This window comes from Chlamydotis macqueenii, chromosome 1 (assembly GCF_036417535.1).
Source record: "Chlamydotis macqueenii isolate bChlMac1 chromosome 1, bChlMac1.mat, whole genome shotgun sequence".
In the NCBI taxonomy this organism is placed as follows: Eukaryota; Metazoa; Chordata; class Aves; order Otidiformes; family Otididae; genus Chlamydotis; species Chlamydotis macqueenii.
This window is the reverse complement of record NC_141556.1, coordinates 24,227,649-24,248,511: the sequence shown is the minus strand read 5'-3', so window position 1 is coordinate 24,248,511 and position 20,863 is coordinate 24,227,649. Positions and strand designations below refer to the sequence as shown.

Here is a 20,863-nt window from a genome sequence, read left to right as displayed (position 1 = left end):
TTGGTCTTCACCAAGTATCACAGCTCAAGTTACATAAAAGTTATTCTACTGGCATATCTGCCTAACACCACCAAACACCAATTCCCATATGTTTGTACAAACCCAGCAACTGAAGTATCTTACACAGTAAGAAGACGCATAGCTGCACTCTACAGGAAACTATTAGACCTTAAGTCAAACAAAATAGTCTTTCAATCTTCTTTTGCAAAGGTTCACCACTTACAATTTTATGTTACATTTAATTATACTAGAATGTGTCTTTTGTCTGAACTTCATTAAGTATTTCCTCATCTTATTCTCAGCTTTTCTATGTCAGAACCTGACAGACATTATAAATCAAGTCTCAAATTCATTTTATAACTCCTTCCACAAATTCTGATCAGAGATAAGACACACTAATGCAAATCATTATCTGCAATTTTGTCCACGTATGCTGAAATACAGCTACAACACTGACCAGCTACCAAACACTATTCAGTTTTCTTTGTTTCACTCTTCCTTCTTTTCTGCATTTTTCAGTTTGTGACAATAATAGATACAGCAATTCACTAATACTCAGATCAGAAAGACGACATTTGATGTCTGAATTGTCTAACCACAGTCTGGTTTTAGCCCATGTCTCCTTTTACTGTCTACTATTCCATTCTACAGAGCAGTAACATTACTGTAACTGGTAATACCAGCATTACTTTTATGGAGTTTTATTCTGGGAAAGCATGTCACTGGAAGTGACGCAAAATAATGGCTCAAAAGAACAAGACATTCACTTGGCATGTAAACTCCATGCTGGTTTTCTAATACTTCACAGAAACTCATCTTTCCTGTAACTAGTACTAACCCAAGCTCTTTAAATTCCTGTTGCTTTACAATTAAAGTATGCTTATTTTAAAAGGCAGAAGATTAAAATACTAAATCACAGTTCAGGAAAATGATAGTTAATTCAGTAAAGTGACCAAAATCAAGTTTCATGAAAGTGAATCCTAAAATGATACATCATAATTCTCTTAAAAGATTGAAGATATGCAAGAAATGATATTACAAAAAATCCAACCCATTCCTAAGGAGTGTATACATGCATGCTGTACTTTCATCACAAGATATGGGAACTAGCCCTACATATCAGAATAAGTAAGTTTGTAAATAGAAAGACAGAGATAAAAACATGGCTATGCCATTTCTGCTGTTATGACAAGTTAGGACCCACATGTGTATTTTGTACAACAAAGCACAGCTAAGCAGGCACAGCTGTAAGAATAACAGTGTCAAAGAGTTACCACTGAGGCTGCATATGAACCTGCACTGAGCTACTTCAATAAGGCATCTTTAAGCAGCTAAATTGTTTTCTAAGCTAATTTAGGACAGCAAGTTACTTTTTGCTTACAGCTGCAGTAAACTCCTCACCTGTGTACCTGTGTCCGAACTAACCTGGTTTTAAATCTCACAGCATTCCAGCTAGCATTTATGTAGTTCAGGTTACACACAACAGTCACACATTTATGTCTTGAGCAAGTGTTATTGACACCAATTCCCCTCCCCTCAAAAAACCCAAACCAAAAAACAAATTCAAAAAGTCCTTACTGGAAATTAGATGGCGTTCCAATATCTGCCTTTGTCAGTCTTCTCTTTTTAGTTTTTCCTTTCTTCTTTTCTTTGGTATATGAAATATTGTTGACTTGTGAAGTGTAAAATCTGTTAGTTGTAATTTCTGGGTTTTTGATATCGACAGTTGCCATTGGTAGATTTGGGCCTGTGAAAGTAAAGTAAAGGATTTTTACTATTGCGTTTCAAAGTCATATTTAACCTACAATTTTTTTTTTATTTTATTTTTTTCCTGAGCAGCAAAATACTTGTACTGCAGCTATAGCTCTACATGCCGCATGCATCTGGTTGGCTTCTGGATATCAGACACATAGACGAAGCTATTTGCTGAAGAAAAAAAAAAAATGTTGCTAGAGCAGAGCAATGGCAGAAAAAATTTTTTTAACTATCATTAGTTTTTTGCAAACTTGGCATAGAAAGTAATTTTAAACTAAAGAGTTTTCATAAGCACAGAACACAGGGAATAAGATACATACAGATACAGCATGGCTACAGTCCTAAATAAGATCAAAGAAGTGAGTGACAAACAGTAACACCCAGCACACCATTGCCTTGCTAGCACTGTAAACAGATCTTAAAGGAGAGGGAACCTTCGCTTTACAGCCCTAAGTGGGAATGCTTTCTGCCATCGCACACAGACTCTGAACATCACAAGAACTTTATAAGGCCTCTCTTGACACACTATTGTCTTTAAATACAGAACATTATCCATAGAACTATTCAGGATTTTCTTGCATCTTACTCTGACAGGTTGGCAAAATAATTGAAGTCTCAGGTAAGACACAGAGCTTGAACAGCAGTGACAGTAAAAATAGCATCAGAAATACAAATTAAACACTCAAATTACAAATTATGTTATCAAACCTCATTCTTCATTATAAACAATTCTGAATTATTAGTCTAGTTATTTAAAATACATCTGAATTATACTTCTGCTAATTTTAGCATTATGTTAGTCATGGCAATCCCAAGCACAAGTACAGGCTGGGCAGGGAATGGATTGAGAGCAGCCCTGAGGAGAAGGACTTGGGAGTGCTGGTGGATGAGAAGCTCAACATGAGCAGGCAATGCGCCCTTGCGGCCCAGAAGGCCAAACGCATCCCGGGCTGCATCAAGAGGAGCGTAGCCAGCAGGTCGAGGGAGGTGATTCTCCCCCTCTACTCTGCCCTGGTAAGACCCCACCTGGAGTACTGTGTTCAGTTCTGGAGCCCCCAACACAAGAAGGACATGGACCAGTTGGAGAAGGTCCAGAGGAGGGCCACGAAGATGATAAGAGGGCTGGAGCACCTCTCTTATGAGGACAGGCTGAGAGAACTGGGGCTGTTCAGCCTGCAGAAGAGGAGGCTCCGGGGAGACCTTATAGCGGTCTTCCAGTACCTCAAGGGGGCCTACAAGAAAGATGGGGAGAGGCTGTTTAGTAGGGCCTGTTGCGATAGGACGAGAGGTAATGGTTTTAAAATAGAGGGGGGTAGATTTAGATTAGAAATTAGGAAAAAATTTTTTACAATGCGAGTTACAGAACACTGGAACAGGTTGCCCAGAAAGGTGGTGGAGGCCCCATCTCTGGAAGCGTTCAAGGCCAGGCTGGATGAGGCTCTGAGCAACCTGACCTAGTCAGGGATGTCCCTGCTCCTTGCAGGGGGGTTGGACTAGATGACCTTTGAAGGTCCCTTCCAACCCTAACGATTCTATGATTCTATGTAATACTAGCAAATAAACACACCTAGCAGGTTTTCCACTCAGGTTTTTTAGCTCTGACAGAAGATAACTCTTGACATAAGCAAGTGATAGTAGCATTTAAATACTAAGAGGCAATTTCTCTCTCTCTCTCTAGCATATGTCTATTACTCTTATTTTTAAGGAAATCTACAAAAAGAGGAAGTACTTTCAGTTCTGGAAGAACGAGATTAAGCAGTCAATTTAAGACCAGTTTGGCCAGAAACAGTTTGAAAAGCATCCTCTGCTTCTCTGTGAGTTACTACCCAATGGTTAGGAAATCAATTAAAATAAGACTCACACATCCAGTCTTACTGTGGAGATGATAAAAAATGTCTAATCAGAATTTAAAAATCTGAACCTTACTTTGACACTATTTTTTGGTAACTGCATTTTGTATGGATAATTCAAAGTTCCCCTAAATATTCTGAATGGACAAACAAGCCTTCAGTTTCACAGTCCAAAGTCCAAATCAGAAAAGTGAAGCAGACAATACAATGGATAACATAACCAAAATTTGTAGTTTAACACCTCAGTGGGAAGCACCGTACTGGCCAAAACAAGAAACAAGAACAGAAACAGGACACTAGGCTAGACAAAACTCATCTAGAAACATATGACAACTCCTACATTCCTGTAGGAGTCTTAAAAGACAAGACCTAAAACTGCATTGAAACTGCAGAATTTCTAGTGTTTTCTGCTAAGCAGAAATGCTTTGATTTAGAAATGCTATGATGTAGACAACCGTCCTTTGCGACTACCAAAGCACAAACCGGGTACATACAACTATGCAAAACAATTTGCATTGTTAAAATTCCACTCAAAGGTAGCATCAAATTCACTAATAGTCAAATATTATCAACCCAAAACTTAACAAGTGGAGTTCAGCAAAATCTTCAGAATGAATTGAAAACTTTAATCTTAATTTCATTAGATAACAAAACGAAGAACACTGTAGGAGTTCATTTTCACTTTAATCACTTATTATATTTTCTCTATTCTATTTTCCACTATTACTTTGATATTTGTAGTTTCAACAGCTGTACTGACATTCAGAAAGAAACACGCACCTGTGCAATGCCAGGAAGTTCATGATATTCTTCTCACAACCCCAGCACTCTTTGAAAAATGCACCTTTTTGCATGTAAAATCCTAAACTAACCATACAAGGTTTTAACCATGTAAAGCAGCAGCCATTTGCAGATTGAACTTTATTAAGCTGAGCTCAAATTAAGGACTGATAGCCTGATTCCTTGATACTAACAATATTCATACAAGAGATCACAGTACTCTTAAAGACGAAAATTTTTCTTACCGTCAGGTTTAGACCTTAGATGTCCACGAGAGATAAAAGAACCTTGTAAAGAATTGTACTCTTCTAGAACTGCCATATTTATATCCAGTAAAATTCTTCCCATCATAAGACATGCACCTTCCCCATCAGAAGTAGACAGCTCAATCAATGAAGATGAGAGATGCATATAGAGCTCATCATTAGGAAGTACCTGACAGTACAGTGGACTTAAGCATCCACTGTTATCAGTATTTGTGACATCTTCAGAAGGAGCTCCAGAAAATGTAGTACAAAACATCTTGAAATGTTAATTCTATGAAACTCTCTGTATTTTCTTTAGAGCCTCTCTAGACATCTGTCCCAGACTACAGACAGCCCTACAATAAATGCAAACTATTCCAGTTAACAACTGAAACAAAATTCTGGCACATGGTTCTTAAAGATTCCCTCAAAACCTAGTTCTCTGACAAATCCTTATTTCATCCAGAACTTCACTAAGAGGTCAGCTCAGCCACAATAGCTCGTCTTTATTTGCATAGAGACCTAGCTATTACAAATAAGTAGAACATAAATCCCAGGAAATTACAGACTAATACATTTTACATAACTGTTAATGCCAATTTGATTTTAATCCTGCAATTCTACAAAAAAAAATCTTAAATCCGTACTATTGAAAACGTCATACGAAAAGACGTGCTTTTCCCATGCAGCTTCAACGTATGCAGAAAATCCAGACAAACAAGCTCCACTAAAACAAAATTCCCCACAGTATTTCAAGCATGGATCATGTGAGTACAGAAATGTGACTGTTCTTGTTTTTTCAGTTTTAAAGGTAATTATATACTGATACTCAGTACAAAAAAAAAAGCAGGTGTTCCTTTTTAAGCCCCCCAATAGAATATAATTGCATATGGAGGGTAAAACAAAAACCAGCTGCTATTACAACAGTTGAGTTGTTGGGTTTTTTTCCCCCCTAAAGTTACATGCTGATAGTATGTATCTGCTCCAGTCTGAATTCCAAACACTGAAATGCACAGGCATGCTCTGAGCATGTCTGATCTGTGACTACAGAGGGCAGGAACATACCTAACTCTCTGCAGCAGGGAAGCCAGGCATTACAGAATTTGACAGAATCAAAAAAGGAAGATAGGTTGTGAAAGACTACATGGACTCTCAGTGAAACAGTTTACTAAAAAAGCAGGGATGCTCAGAGCTTATCATGAAACACTGGGCAGGAACCTACATATTCCACAGAATATTTGAGATAAAGGTGTAGGATCACTGAATCCAAATTTATTATGCAATATTCTTCTCTCAAAAAAAAGAAAAAAAAGTCATGGCCTGAGGTCTTACAGAATTAATTATGAGAGTATTTTAAGCACAGAAATTTTTGCAGATTTAGTTTTCTTAAATCTTATTCCTATCACAGGTAGCAAACTAGACAAATGAATTGTTTGTGTTACTGTTGGTAACATGTACAGTACAGAGAAATGCTAAATTTTTTGTGGTAGATGGCACTATGCAGTCACCACTGCTGTTTTAATTCCCATCTGCTCTGCAGACATTGCTATCAGGGATGTGCTGCTCAGGTGAGCAGGTGCAAGTGTTGCTCAAGAGGCAGAATGGTTAAAACCTTCTGAAAGCTCAGAAAAGCAGGTAAGATGATCGTGGATGGTATTACTATGATTATTTCAAAATGACAACCCTGTCCCAGTTGAAGGATTCAAAACTAAAAACGCCTGGCCTAAACTAATGGTTGTCTGAACTTCCTAAAAATTTAGTATTTATGAAAAAGAAAGAGTAATTTTTGAGAAGTATTCCACATGAGCAAGGCTTTATTTGCATATAAAGGGTATCAGTAGTTCCCATAATCCAGGATTAGTTAAGGATTACTTATTTTGATGACGTACTGAGATGCTTGGATGTCCTGGTTAGTACAACTTGAAGACTACCTCCTCAGATACCAGTTGACTATACATTTGCTCAAGCAGCAAACTTACAGTGGTATGATCTACAAACTGGATCACTGACAGAACTGTCCCATGATAAATCACTTTTTAGCTTCAGTGTGAATTCAGAACTACAAAGACTCCAAACTTTATATTCATTGATGTGTGTTTTTTCCACTTCATTTTAGAATAGATGGTAAAAAATTTTTGGATCAAATTGATACATAGTTTTGATTCTTTCCATCAATTTAATGACAAGATCTCTTGAGGAACCTGTTATCTTCATACCAGTGAGATGTATTCCTGAGAGACAAGTAGATTCAAACAAAACTTTTTTTTTTTGCATGAAGGATAATATTGACAAACATATGATGTATGACCAAAAGGCTACATTACACAGTTAGCTGGATGTCCATAACATTTCAATTTCAGTCTTTTATGAAATCTGTCATCAGCTTGCCTGCCTGTAGTCAAACAGGCTTTTACTTTCAGCGAGGTTCTGTAGAGCGATCCTATATATGCATATTCTGAAGACCAAGCAGCATATGCAAAGTACAAAGTTTTCCTCTCTGCTTAAGCTGAAGGGCCTCTGTCGTTTTTGCAACAAAACATGCTCCTCCAAAAACATTCTTTACAAGTGCCAACTAAGCCACAAATCTTTCAAGCTACAACTAAACAAATACCAAAGAACAGAAACAAAACAAATACACTAACCTTCAGAACAGGAGTTACTGCTTTTGCCACCACATGACTATACAGAACAAGTCCAAAACAAAGATATACATAAACAGTAAATGACCACAGTAGGAAAAAATAAAATGCAGTGATTCATGCAAAAAGCTTACCATTTGGTGGGTCTCGTCTTTTTTCTGTTGAAAAAGAAAAGGAGCTATTTATTCACAGGTTATCACAGGAAAAATTCATTCTAAATTTTAGTTTCTAGTGAAGCTTTCAATGACCTTGAAAGCAAACTTAAGAATCTATTAATATCCTTAAAGTCTACTTGTTGTGCAGCTGAATGAAAAAGCATTACAGAACAATAAAAACCCAACCTTAGATAATAAGCACTGATTCCAAGTGAGCAGACTGAGTAAGAACATAAGGAAATAGCTACTGAGTTGGTTTCAGACATTTTGACTTCAAAGTAAAATGAAATATTCAAAAGGAGCTGTTTTGGCACAACCTATCAAAGTAAGATTTTTAAGTGTTATCCTTTCTGATTTCCACTGAATGAGACTGTTCCTTCATTTTTATTTGAAATATAATTACCACCTTTATACAGTATTTTTCTCCCACAGAACCAAAATTATATTATAGTTATTTTTTTTTGTTTATGTAAAGAAAATAGGACATGGAGAGGCAAGACACTTCACCTACGTTATCCAGCAGGTAACTGTACCATATGGAATAGAATGAGAATCTCCTTAGTAATAATCTGATATTCTATTCACAACACCCAACTGTTTCACTGAAGAATTTGGCCTGATGATTTAAAATATAGTTGTAAATATTTCACACCTCAGTACTCTCAGCCTACAATAGTAAATTCTCCTTTAAAGGGGATTTGCCTCACTTACTATTAATTCCTATCCATCACAAATAACATTTACCTACTGAGCAACTGTCCTTCAAAACTCCCAGTAAACAGTTACACTATTTGTGTACCTACACATACTCTCTTAAAAATTTTGGATTTAGCAGTACCCATATGGGCAAGCAGTTTGTCATCTCACCACTTCAAAAAACATTGCTCTATAAGGAAGGTTGTACATCTCTCCCTTTCAGAACTGGAGTATCTGAAACCTAATAGGGACTCCCAGGAGTTTTCTAACAACAATTTATAACAAACATTTCATTTTGCAGCAAGTCCCAGAAAAACTGCTAAATTACTGTATTTCTCCAGACACAAACATAAAGGGAAAGGAGAAGGTGCCTCCACGTATGGTGTTAAACCTTGTCCTACCAATAGTTAAAAAAACCTACAATCCAAAGTGTGCAAAGCAAGTCAGCCTCCTATCAGTCAGCTGATCTTCAGGTAGGAATAAAAAAAACCAGTCAAGGTCAAACCTTCAGAGGAAGGTAACCAAAACCCCTTGAGAATCAACTTTTGCTGAACAAGCCTTCTATACAGTTGCCTCTTATCTCACTGCAGGTTAGCTTTAGGCACAGAGGTGGAGAACCTCTGCAAGAGTGCCTCAGCAAAAGGTATCAAGTTTGAGGGGAGAAAATAAAAAAAACTTAAAAAAATTAAAAAGGCTTTCTCTTCCTAGAATATTAAGAAACCAAACATGTTGTACTGTCAAAAAAACCTAAAACAAACAAACAAACAAAAGACCCTACAAACCAAACTCAACTTTCGGTACATAATTAGAATTTTAGCCAACAACTCAGAGACAGCAAAGGAGAATGCAGGACTGATTGCAAATCATTTGGCACAGGATGGGAAGCTGGCAAAAGCAGGAGGTATTCACAGGAAGTGTTAAAGCCTTCTGCCAAAACATGGGAATCCATTACAATTTTCATTAGAAGAAAGAGTTCAAGAGATAAGATAGTGGAAAACAAGGTGAGACATTTTAAGCACTTCCTGCAATTTTTGCTGGGTATATAAAACATTAATTTGTGGCCCAAAGATAATAGATCTGTTTTTCTGTGGTTCCCACTGCTGACTAGAAAATACGGACTCCTGTTCTGAAGTGCTGATGAGCTGAGTAGCAGATTTCTCCTTTTTTGAAGATTCAGATGTCTAACAATCCAAACCGGGTCAACCTCACCAGCTGCCTACGTCCAAGAAACACAGCTCCCTTCAATAAGTATTCCTGAAAACAAGAATGATCTCTGCTGAGATTTGAATCCAATGCAAGCTGAGCACTTCAGAGATGCCCTTGTCTCTGAAGCAAAACCAAAAACTGTGATCACCCCACCCCCACCTCAAAACCAAAACAAACAAACCACCAAAACCCAACAAACTCTCCATATTAAGTATCCAGCTTAAAGCTTATGAAGTGGCATCAGAAGCTAAAAACTTGTAGAGGAAAAAGGCAGCTTCAGAGAGAGCTAACAGAGCTCCCACTCAGGAGCTACAAGCAGACCATAAAAATTAGTTAAGCAGCCTCCTATTTGAGAAAGGCAGTTAAGAAGGAGGCTCTGTTCTACGAGCCTCTGCTGCCCTTTTATGGGTGAGTGCTCAGCACGTGGAAAGGACACGTGTGTGCGTGTGTACACACATTAACATTTCTGAGGCAAGATAATAAAAATAAAAACTAATGGTACTACATGCAAGAATAGCCCAAGTGAGAAGGTACTGACAAGCACTGAGAGGAGAATAACACTGTGTTCACCCTGCTTACCAGGGGAACTATTTGGGATCAGTTTAAGAAGTAAACAGAGAGATTATTTCAGTAAATCTAGTAAAGAAATTAACTAATTACAGTAGTTTCTTCCTAACCTGAGGTTAAGAATTTAACTGATTTAAAAATAAACTCAGAATTTAGCTAGATGAAAACCAGCCTGATATTACAAAGATTAAGATAACACATCAATAATTCTTTCTCTGCCTTTCTCCCTCATTCTAATATCTATGAGATATTTTGTACCTTTGCAAGTTTTTGTACGTTCTCTATTTGGAGCCAAACTTTCACCTCTCTGGAATGCCAGATGCAGTTACTCAGAAGTTGTCTGTATACTGGAGTGCATTTCACGCCAAGTGAGGAAGAGAAGACTACTGTGGCCTCCTCTTACAGCTGTTAGACAGTATTTTGTGTACTAGTCTCAGCACCAAGACATAGTTTTGTGAGCTATACCTGCTGTTCTTGCTAACTCCCAACAACGTAAGTTTTCCACAAGACTCCTGGAAGAGTCTCCTAGCAGCCGGTTATACTGTTCAGGGCTTGCTAAGTGATCACATGGAGTACTTATGTCAGTTGAAAGCATGTCAGGTGGCACTGCTATGAAATGAAATATGTTTTGGAAGGCACAGGAGCAAAAACCCCATTAAAACAGAAAGGCAGCAAACCTATCCGATTATTACCTCTGTGTTTGAGAAGTTAAGATACATTAGAATATACATACAATTCATATATACATTATAAATAATATCTAACTTTTATATATAATTTGTATTCTATAAAATCTATGTATAAATTAATATGTTTATATAAACATTTCTATACAAACAAATAAATATATAAACACCAGCAGCAAATCAGCTTTGACTTGGGCAAGCGCATAGCCTGTTATTTTAAAAGTGCATTTAAATACAGTCACATCAATGACAAATACAGAACTCCATCTGGTGGCTTGACTAAGGAATCCCATATGATTGCTTTCAAGTTTTGTTTTGCAGCTCTCAACAAGAAAAAAAAACCTTGCAGTACTTTGTTTGTGGGGTTTTTTGTTTTTTGTTTTTTTTTTTAATTGAAGTACTCTTTAAGTTGTAAGTGGGGAGAGGGAGTGATTTGTCAAAAGACAATGTGCGGAGTAAGCTCATCCTACAACACCAGATTGAGCACACAAACCAAGATATAAGCTCACAGAGTTAACGACAAACTTATGTGGTTCCCCGGGGTGGGGGGGGGGTTTCTATGTGGAAGGACAGAGGTGAACCTCTGTCCTGCAAACAGACAGTTTGAACTGAACCACTATTTTCAAACAAAACTTGCTGTGGCCAATAATGTAAACACATTTCCTCCCAAGTCATGTCTGTGCACTGTAGCACTGTGTTTTACACACATAATAGAGTGAAAACTTCAGGAACAAGAGACGCAAGTTGATGCAAAATTACTTTTACACAAGTATGAGAAATATTATTAATGCCACTTCTTAATGATTCCACTTATTCTCATGAAACCCCTTGAACTTAATCCTAATTCTGAGGAGAAGAAATCTTAAAGAAGCCATTTAAGCTTCTGGAACAAATGCTTTGCACGCAAGTCACAATACCTGGATGAAATCCGAGTGAATAAGTATAGATCATGTGGGCTCCCAAGAATACTTGCAAGGTTGGCACTTCAAGAGGAAGACTTCCTCCCTTTACATTACATTACATTGCTAGTGCAACTCAATTCCAGAAGGGACTACAAAAACGCATCCTGTAGCTTGAACACAAGTCCATGCTACAGCTTACAGCAAGCCTGAGCACATACATGTGCTCCCAGCCTATGTTTTACACCACCTTACTCTTCACGGACATATGGCTGTCAGACAGGCAAGTTGCTTATGGGCTCCCTGGAAAAGGACCAACACAAGATCTGTAGGAAGCCTGAGCTCCCTTTAAAACACTGACCATGTTCTGAAGGCATCCTGCAGTTGGCAAAAAGCCTTCTGTGCTTCAGACTGTCCTGTGTTGCTAAGGACAGTATAGGCACATTATGTCTTCTCTTCTTGGCCTCTGTCAAAATCACTAACAGTTTGGAATAGAATATATTTATCTATTAAATGCTGAACCAATGCCAAAAAATTCATTCACATGAACTACTGAACATACCAGATGGTAAAATCTTTGTTACAACCCACTTGGGGTGAATTTAAACAAATCGGCTATAATCAGCCCAGAGCTAAAAGAGGGTTTAGTCAAACGTGAAAACAGCTTACAGAAAGATTTCTGGTTTTCTTATTGACAGCTTACCATTTTTGTTTCCTCCTGATCTATATTTTCAAACACCACAACCTTGGAGTCTCAGTTTACAAGGAAACTTACAGCAAGAAGCATCAAGTTATTTCAGAAAAATATTATTTTTGCACCATGGAGAAAAGCAGTACAGGTTAACACAATTGCTTCTAAATATAAATATGGCAGTAGTGCCTCCAGTAGCTTTCAGACATATAAGTAACTCCCTGCCTCCCCCCAAAACAACATAAAGAAGCCTGAATTTAAGATTAATTTGAATATTTACCAGATTTTCTCTGCCGTCGTCCAAGTAAATCTGTTACTGTTTTGCGGAATAGTTTAGCTTCTTCTTCATTAGCAAAATTAAGACCAACTTGACATGTCTGAAAAACATTAATATTTCCCCACCCATGACTAAGAAAATGTTGCAAGGGCTTTCTTAAATGTCATCTTACACCTTCCGAAGGTAAAATCAGAAAAAAAAAAAAAAAAAAAAAGATCATCACTACAAATTTGGAACCAAGTCTTAGTGAAACATTCTATCTTAGGAATGCCTGTCTACTAATCAAGTTTCTAGAGATCATAGCTAACAAATTTAAGCAAAATCTTGTAGCTTGAAATCAAAGAGGAGAGAGGAAAATTTAGGCTTTAAGAATACATGATACTTCACAAACATCATCTGCAAGTCAAAATGTAATTTCATTAAAAGGAGTTGAAAATAAAGAACCGCATTTTACGCTTCTATCCTATGGATTAAGTTTTCTAGTCCGTTTATATATAAGGTTAAAAAGCTTTAAGGAGTACAGGTAATATTGTACTTTTACAAATAATTTATAGAAAGAAATAGAAACCTCCATTGTATTAAAAGAAGCTACTGTTAAATAAAAGGCATTTTAGAATACGTGTTCAAGGGCATCGAGACTCACATCTCCAGCAAAGGTATGAAAATATCCTCTAGGACTATTATATACAAAGTTATTGTACAGCTCCTGCTCCCACAATAATTTCCCATCCTGAAAAGAAGAAAAAAAAAAAATTGTAAAACTTAAATGAATTGCAAAGTTTAACTTCTTTTACAATAGAACCTATTAAGAATTGGAAGCTGCATAATGTTAAGATCTATTAACTCTATGAATGAGCTCAATCAAAATCAAAATATACTGGAACTTGTGGAAGAGCTGTGGAAGACTACTCCATCAGGTCACTGTGTTCTGTTCAAATTCCTAGATGTTTTCAAAAAACATCCTTCAAGTTCTACAATCCTGCAATAGTGCTAATACTGGGAGCAGTAACAGTGATCAGTGGTAGGAATACAGTGATAACAGCAATAGTAATAAAGGAGACTTCCAGTCTCCTGTTATTATCTTAGGCTTGACTTGAAAACAGTTAGCTTAAAGGGAACAAAAGTCTCACCTTTTTACTAATTTTTATATATTTTAATGGCATTATAGTTCAGCACCCAAGGAACAGGTTTCTCACTAAGTCTACTAGTCAAGTGACCAAATCACAAAGTCAAATACAAACGCCAACTGGCGATCCTGAACAAAATCTGAGAGACTTCAAGCACTGAATGCTGACAGATAACGAGCTGTTCCTAACTGCAGAGATAATGGGAAGCTTTACAAAGTTTCAGCGAAGTCAGTAGGACATATGTTCTCAATATTTGTTATGAAAACACATCTTGGACACTTCATCTTTTAGTTCCCACTGTCTTGAGTGAACTATTATAACAGGACAAAGATCTTCAGTATGAATGTACGTATAGCAGAAGGGAAAAACAAACTTGTTTGTCTCACAGTTTTCACACACACCAACACACTAATCAAAAATATTTTTTCCACCCGTAAAGAAGACAGCATCTATTTTGTTAATATCATCCAAAGTAGCGATATCCACTAGAATTTTGACAGCTATCCGTATCAGTGACACTGTACTAACTTTCACTAGTTTGACTAATCAGATCTATAGAGGACAGCTTCTGTGAGCTGTCAGAAAATTGTATCTGATATTTGTTATCCATAAAAGCTGACATCTATGAAATAGTTTAAATTCAAGAATATCTGAGAAAGATGCACTTGCCTATTAACAAGCATTGTAACCGCACCGCTTAAAGCACAGCCATTTACTTGAGAATGTCTATGAGTCTGTAGCTACAACAACCCACACTCATTCAATTCAAAATGAAGAATGAACACAACCAAGCTTAAAGTGTTTGGGGAAAAAAAAAAAAAAAAAAAAGATGCTTACCTTAATGTCAAATATTCTGATAAAATATGACCTCTGCGGATTGTCCTTTACAAGGCAAGCTACACCACAGCATTTCTTTGACCACACGGCATTGCGATCTGCTGCATATATTTGAACAACTGCTGAAGACATCGTCTAAAAAGAAAAGGTAGCAATTACTTTTAAGTTAAAATCACAAATTATACATTTTCATATTTTATCAAAGTATCTCCTAATTTTGTTCCTTGTTCTAGGCAGCAACTTTGATGATCTCCCAAGTGGTAACACAGTAAAGTTCAAATCACTCCAAACAATTTCTATGCTTTCGATTTCATCTTCTACGCAAGATTTAGACAGCTTAAGAACCCAATTGAACTCTGTGTTCTTGCTAATAAAGATCAAAAAGACTTTGCCTGTAAAAGGTAGACCATTAACTATGGCAGTCACACAGAGAAGCCCTGCTATGCAACTAAATTTCTTTCTGTTCTGTACTTCAAACTAGAGAGAAATGCAATAGTCAGACTAGAACTATAAATTCCACAGTGCCTGGAAACACTCCTGACTACTAGAATGCAACTTTCTACATTGCTCAATTGTTCAAATGGTCTCTGGCATGATTTTAGCTTATGCCAACTAGCAAACTCCTGAAATTCTTGGGCATGGTTTGAGAATTCACATGAGCTAGGCTCGCTCCCAGCTGGCAACTTGAAATCATCCTATTTTCAAATTGAGAGATTTTAATAAGAGATGAAGATTATTCCACACCAGAGTGCTTCAGTCACTGGGAATGTTCCTCAGCATATTTCCTAGTATATATGTGTTTACCTTAAAAGTCCTATGGGGGCATGAAAATTGGAGCCTTTGAAGAATATTTATTTAGCAGCCAAGTCATAAGGACATAAAGCTTAAAGGCTCTGTAATTGGATGGACCAGAGGCTATCTAGCCCATGATCTACTCCACAACAGCATCAGATGCCTAAGTAAGAACATAGGAGCGCATCGTTGCACTACAGGAGTACACCCCCAGCAACCATCAGGCTGGAGCTCAAAGCTCCCCTGAGCCAGCAAATGTGTTTTACAGCACGTTGCATTTTCCCTTGGTGAATTTATCTAATCACTCTTCAGACCCATGTGAACTTGTGGGCATCACAACACTGGGCAGGATAGTATTTCACAGTTCACTTATGCACTGTGTGAATAGTTAGCTACTGAACCTAAGTTTGCCACCTGCTAGTTTCAGTTGAGTGTCCCTCCTTGTTCTTACACTAGGAGATAGTGTTAATTGTTTCCTAGCTACCTCTCCATACTGCACATGCTTTTATAGATATTTGTCACACTTCTTTGCCCTGTAAGTTCTCTACTGTTTAGGAAGCAATACCAATTTTAAGTCATTCTTGTACCAAGAAAAAAAGATAATTATTCTACACTTTAATTAGCCTTGTTGCTCTCACATGGATCTTACCTAGTCCTACTACATTCTTCTTTGATTGAGGATGAGACTTATGCTGTAACAAATTTAAGCCAATTTGTCAGCTTTTTGAACATAGGGTCACAATAACATTGTTTTCTGTTTAGTTCTCTCTTTCTTTCCACGTAAGTCAGAGTTTGATTTCCCCTTTCACTATGGAACATTAAGCACATGTTTTCGTAGATAAGACCCTTCTGGAGAAAGCTTTTCATCCATCGCTGCTCCCAAGTCTTTCTCTGCAGGACTGCTCTCAATCCCTTCATCTCTCAGTCTGTATTGATACCAGGGGTTGCCCTGACCCAGGTGCAGGACCTTGCACTTGGTCTTACTGAACATCATGAGGTTCACAGGGGCCCATTTCTCAAGCTTGTCCAGGTCCCTCTGGATGGCATCTTGTCCAGGCTTGTCAACCACACCACTCAATGTCATCTGCAAACTTGCTGAGGGTGCACTCGATCCCACTGTCTACATCATCACTGAAGATACTAAATAGTACTGCTTCCAGTATGGACCCCTGAGGGATACCACTTGTCACCGACCTCCATCTGGACATTGAGCCGTTCACCACTACTCTCTGGATGCGACCACCCAACCAGTTCCTCATCCACAAAACAGTCCACCCATCGAATCCATCATCTAGAATCCATACCTAGAACATAGGCATGCCTTGTTGCATTATAAGATTATCTACTAAAGATCAGTATCACTCATATCACACTTTTAAGCTGATTTAAGATAACCAAAAGAATAACTGGAATTTCATGGGATTTTTTTTTTTATCAAAAAACCTTCCAATTTTGTGAAAATAGAGTTAAAGTAATATAGCTAAACTGACAGCTACTCCTTGGGAAAGCTTTATAATCTTTGCCCAAGAGCTGTGATGTACCCTTCACAAGTCAAGATATAATTCTGTTCCTGTTTGGAATCATCTCTTCCAAAGTTGTCAGACTAGCTACTAACCTTTCTGGTAACCTACAGAAAAAGTTAAAGCATAACTGGTGAACGTAAAGCTTTGCAGTTGTCTCCTAAAATGCTCTATAACTTCTCTCCCTACAACCTACAGAGTAATATGAATAATTTAATCATAACTGGACTTGTCAGATGAGCAAAAAGGAACCCGTGAATTAGCCATACAACAACAAAACCATTACCTGACATTAAGTTGCAGGTATATGAGATGCTATTTTGCCCCTTATGTTGCAACAAGGACTTAATTTTGGGCACAGTCGGACAGATTTTGTTCTAAACTTCCACTAACAGCCTTTTCTCTAATTTCTCCAGTATCATCTCATCGTTAGACCAATATTCTTGTAGACACAAGACAAAAAAAGGAGCACAGGTGGGCCACTGTACAGCTGTAACAAAGGCATCTCATTCAACCACAGCAACTATCCCATTGTTCATGTAGGAAGTCTTCTCAACCCTCCAAAAGAAGTCCAGCTCCACTAACCTCCCCTCAACAGGACTACCCACAGAAATGAGCAGTTTTGGCAGGAATTATACCACTTAAATTCAATGCACAGAAGACAGTGACCTGTGTCAAGAAAGGGCTTCCTATGTGTTGCTCCCTATGGTATCCTGCGGCAAAAGCACCAACTGGATTATCAGGGTTAACCAGTAACTGTCGTAACTTCATGACGATTGCGTATAAAACCTTGAACCAGCACCTACCACATGAGTAGACAGACGAATATTACACAAAAAGAACGTGTCCTCATTCTGTATAATCATAATAGATGTAATGTACACTTGGATACCCTCTGAGCAGAGCTTAATTTACAAGTCAGAGAACAATTTCACTGAATCTAAAGTACATGTTGTTTTGAGGCCTTCCAATCTCACAGTTGAATTACATTTTAACTTATTCATTAGCATTCTACAAATTCCTGGTGTTGACAGACTGTGATTACAAATTCCAGTGTTACATTACTATTTTTTTTTTTTTATTAAAAGAACAATACAGGAAACAATACAAGGTTTTTGTGAGAAGGACAAAATCCAAATCCTTTTACTTCAGCCACTGCTCATTTTCACCATGCAGAGCAGTGGTGTCATGCTTTACATTATTCAGCTCCTGGAAGACAGGTGGCAAAAATATTTAATTTGGAAACTTACAAACTTACCAGCAAAATTTAAAACTTGAGAGAATACATGAACCATAAATTTCATCTACTGCTATTCATTATGAATTCTAGCCATATAAATCCATTTAAAAAAATGTACTTTAATTCCAGAATTGCAGCACCTGAGAACACTTACGCAAGTACCATAATTTGAGTATTCTACTACATTTTCTGAATGAGCATTCACTTTACCTATTTTGAAGGCAATTAATATATCCCGCTCAGTTTCTGAAAGCATTCTTGAAAGGAACACTGCATTTAAAAGTATGGGCTCTTTAAGACTATATATAGAAATATTCATTCACAAGAGGTCACACCACTGCCACCAAATACTCAATGTCTTCAGTGAATTTTTAAAGTAACAATCAACTTACTGTATTTCAGAATACATAAAGTTATTACTGTATTTTCAGGAGGAGGATTTTGAAGTTGTCACTACTGCTTTGCTTAAAAATTTTGGTGAGGACCTTATCCTTTTTAGACAGCTACATATTTGGAAAAAGTGCAGAGGTAAAAGAAATAAGGTAGCTCATCAAAAACTGACCGGACATGGAGATAAGAATCAACTTCCCTCAGTTCCTTTAATTTTCTCTACAGTCAACCTCCAGCTGGAGGACATGCCATTGATTCCAGGGACTTGTCACACCCCTCAAACTGATGACCTATGAAGCAATAAGTCTGGTGTTGACAGCCGTATGGTGGCTGCCTTACTGGCAGAGCTGGTCTCATCCTGGGACACATATACTGCAGGATATGTGGCATCAATAAAAGGCTCATGAAAACACCTTTTGCCTGCACAAGGTAGCCACAACTAGTCCCAGCACATTTGTAGAACGTGATCACAGCAGCCACTGATAGCTTCCAACTGGGCAGTAAATAGCTGCGTACTTTGCTCAGCTTCCGGTGTGAGCATTTCCTGCAGTAACCTGTCAAGTTAATGACTTGCTGTAACCCAGTGTTTCTCAAAAACAGTAAAGCAAGCCAACACAGACAGTGGCACATGTCATTACAAGAAAGTGCCATCACATTATATTGCTTACGGTTGACATGGATTGTGAAAAACTAAGAAATTACAGGAAACTGCAGACATTAAAAAATAGTGGGCCAAAGGTCACAACAAAGAGCAGCAGTAAGATTAAGGCTGTAAGACGAAGTTCAGCCACCTTGAATCAGAATAGAAAATATTTAGATATCCATCGGGATGGTCTGTGTAGTGTTCACGTACAGCTGACAATTACTTGTGGTGCAAAGACCAAAGATGCATAAAAAGATAAAGATGCATAAACTGACTTCGGTTGGATGTGACCTCTAAGTCTTCCAGTCCAATCTCCTGCTCGAAGTATGTGTAATTAAAAGCCTGGAGTTCAAGTTGCTCAAGGTCCTGTCCAGTTAAGTTTAAAGGCCGCAAATCATCTCTGAGGAACCTGTGCCAGTACTTAATCACTCCCATTTCAGTGCTTGTAAAAACGCAACCAAGTGCGGCATATTCTTCTAATGGTTCAGTATTGTTACGTGTTACATGTTGACAGTACTACTGAAGACACACTAGGTCTGATTTTCAATCTTTCTCCAATTTTAAGAGTCACAGGTTTTCCAATAAAGGTGCAGAACCTTGCATACTCACATAATTTAATCATACATGACAGGCTTGCTTTTCTTAGTTATCCTTCCCAGGCTCTGGAAGTATCTTACAAATAAAACTGGGGGGGGCTGCGGGGGTGGGGAAAGATCTTGCCCTATAATGTAAGAATACAAGTAGCAGCAGTTGTTTCCAAGCAGAGTAACCTCTTGGGGGGGAAAAAAAAAAACAAACAACAAAAAAAACCCCAAAAACATGCTGATATAATATCTGTAGCCTCTTCACTAAGTCAGACTTTCAGTCTGAAAGTCACAGTGAACAAAGTTAGCTACTTTAAGATTTCTGTGGGAAAAAAAACTATGGTGAATAGTTGTGTGCAATTTAAACTCCTTGAAGTAGATATCTGGAAATGTTGTCCTGATCAATATTACAGCCGATGAGAGGGTACGTGGGGCAGGCATTTTTAAAGACGTACTACGGTGAAAATCCTTATTACTGCTAAGCCAACATGCTGAAGCCTGACCAGGTGATGCTGGGTGCTTCTGGGTCACTCATTTCTTCTCTGATACAAGACCAGGAAGATAGTCTGAAGTTTGCTTCTAGGATGACTGTTCAAGAACAAAGGACTGTTGCTATTCATTGACATTAAGTAAATCTTCCTCAGACAGTAGGGTTCAGGAACAGTGACATCCCAAAGTCAAACACCATTTCACTGTGGAAAACACTTAGTGAGATGTAATTCTAATCTTGACCACAAAAAGGACAAGAAGCTTCAGTACTGGTCAATCTCTAAAAGCCTACCATTACCTGAGTCATGAAAGAAGATAAGGAAACTCATGAAGACCCATGAATGAGAAAGACAAGCGGAAGTGAGAATGGAGGGCAGCTAACACAGTGAGAAATCAGTTTACTCCACAGAAAATTAGGCAATTAGACAGAACTCTGTGGTTGACATTTCCTTCTCTAGATTACAAGCATTCTGCAGAAAAAAAAAAAAAAAAAACCCAAACCTGAAATGTAGCACTGACCAATCAAGTAGAAATACTGCTTGAAATATTAGTTTATCTCAAAAAAGCTTATGCTTAAGCAACTACACATTTAAACGTCAATACATTAATAAATTCACGTTATTCAAAGCAAACTAAATTGCAGTTAGACAGTGATAACACCTTCATGTTATTCTGCAATTACCTTATCTTCAGTGTCATAAGATATATGGAGCTTCCAAGAACATGTCTACAGTGCTCAATACAGCTAAGCATTTTATCTCATCACTCTTAATATAGAAACATAAACAAAACCTG

At 37.7% G+C, this 20,863-nt stretch overlaps 1 protein-coding gene across 2 annotated transcripts in view; it reads right to left on the bottom strand.

Moving 5' to 3' along the window:
- The window catches only part of WASL (WASP like actin nucleation promoting factor), a 54,309-nt gene that overhangs the window by 11,710 nt on the left and 21,736 nt on the right, over positions 1-20,863 (bottom strand). For both annotated transcript variants that reach the window (XM_086747186.1, XM_086747191.1), the window contains exons 2-6: positions 14,411-14,545; positions 13,090-13,176; positions 12,450-12,546; positions 7,404-7,427; positions 1,579-1,747 (exon numbers count right to left, since the gene is read on the bottom strand). In XM_086747186.1, coding sequence (XP_086603312.1) covers positions 1,579-1,747; positions 7,404-7,427; positions 12,450-12,546; positions 13,090-13,176; positions 14,411-14,545 — 512 coding nt within the window. The remainder of the gene's footprint in view (positions 1-1,578; positions 1,748-7,403; positions 7,428-12,449; positions 12,547-13,089; positions 13,177-14,410; positions 14,546-20,863) is intronic.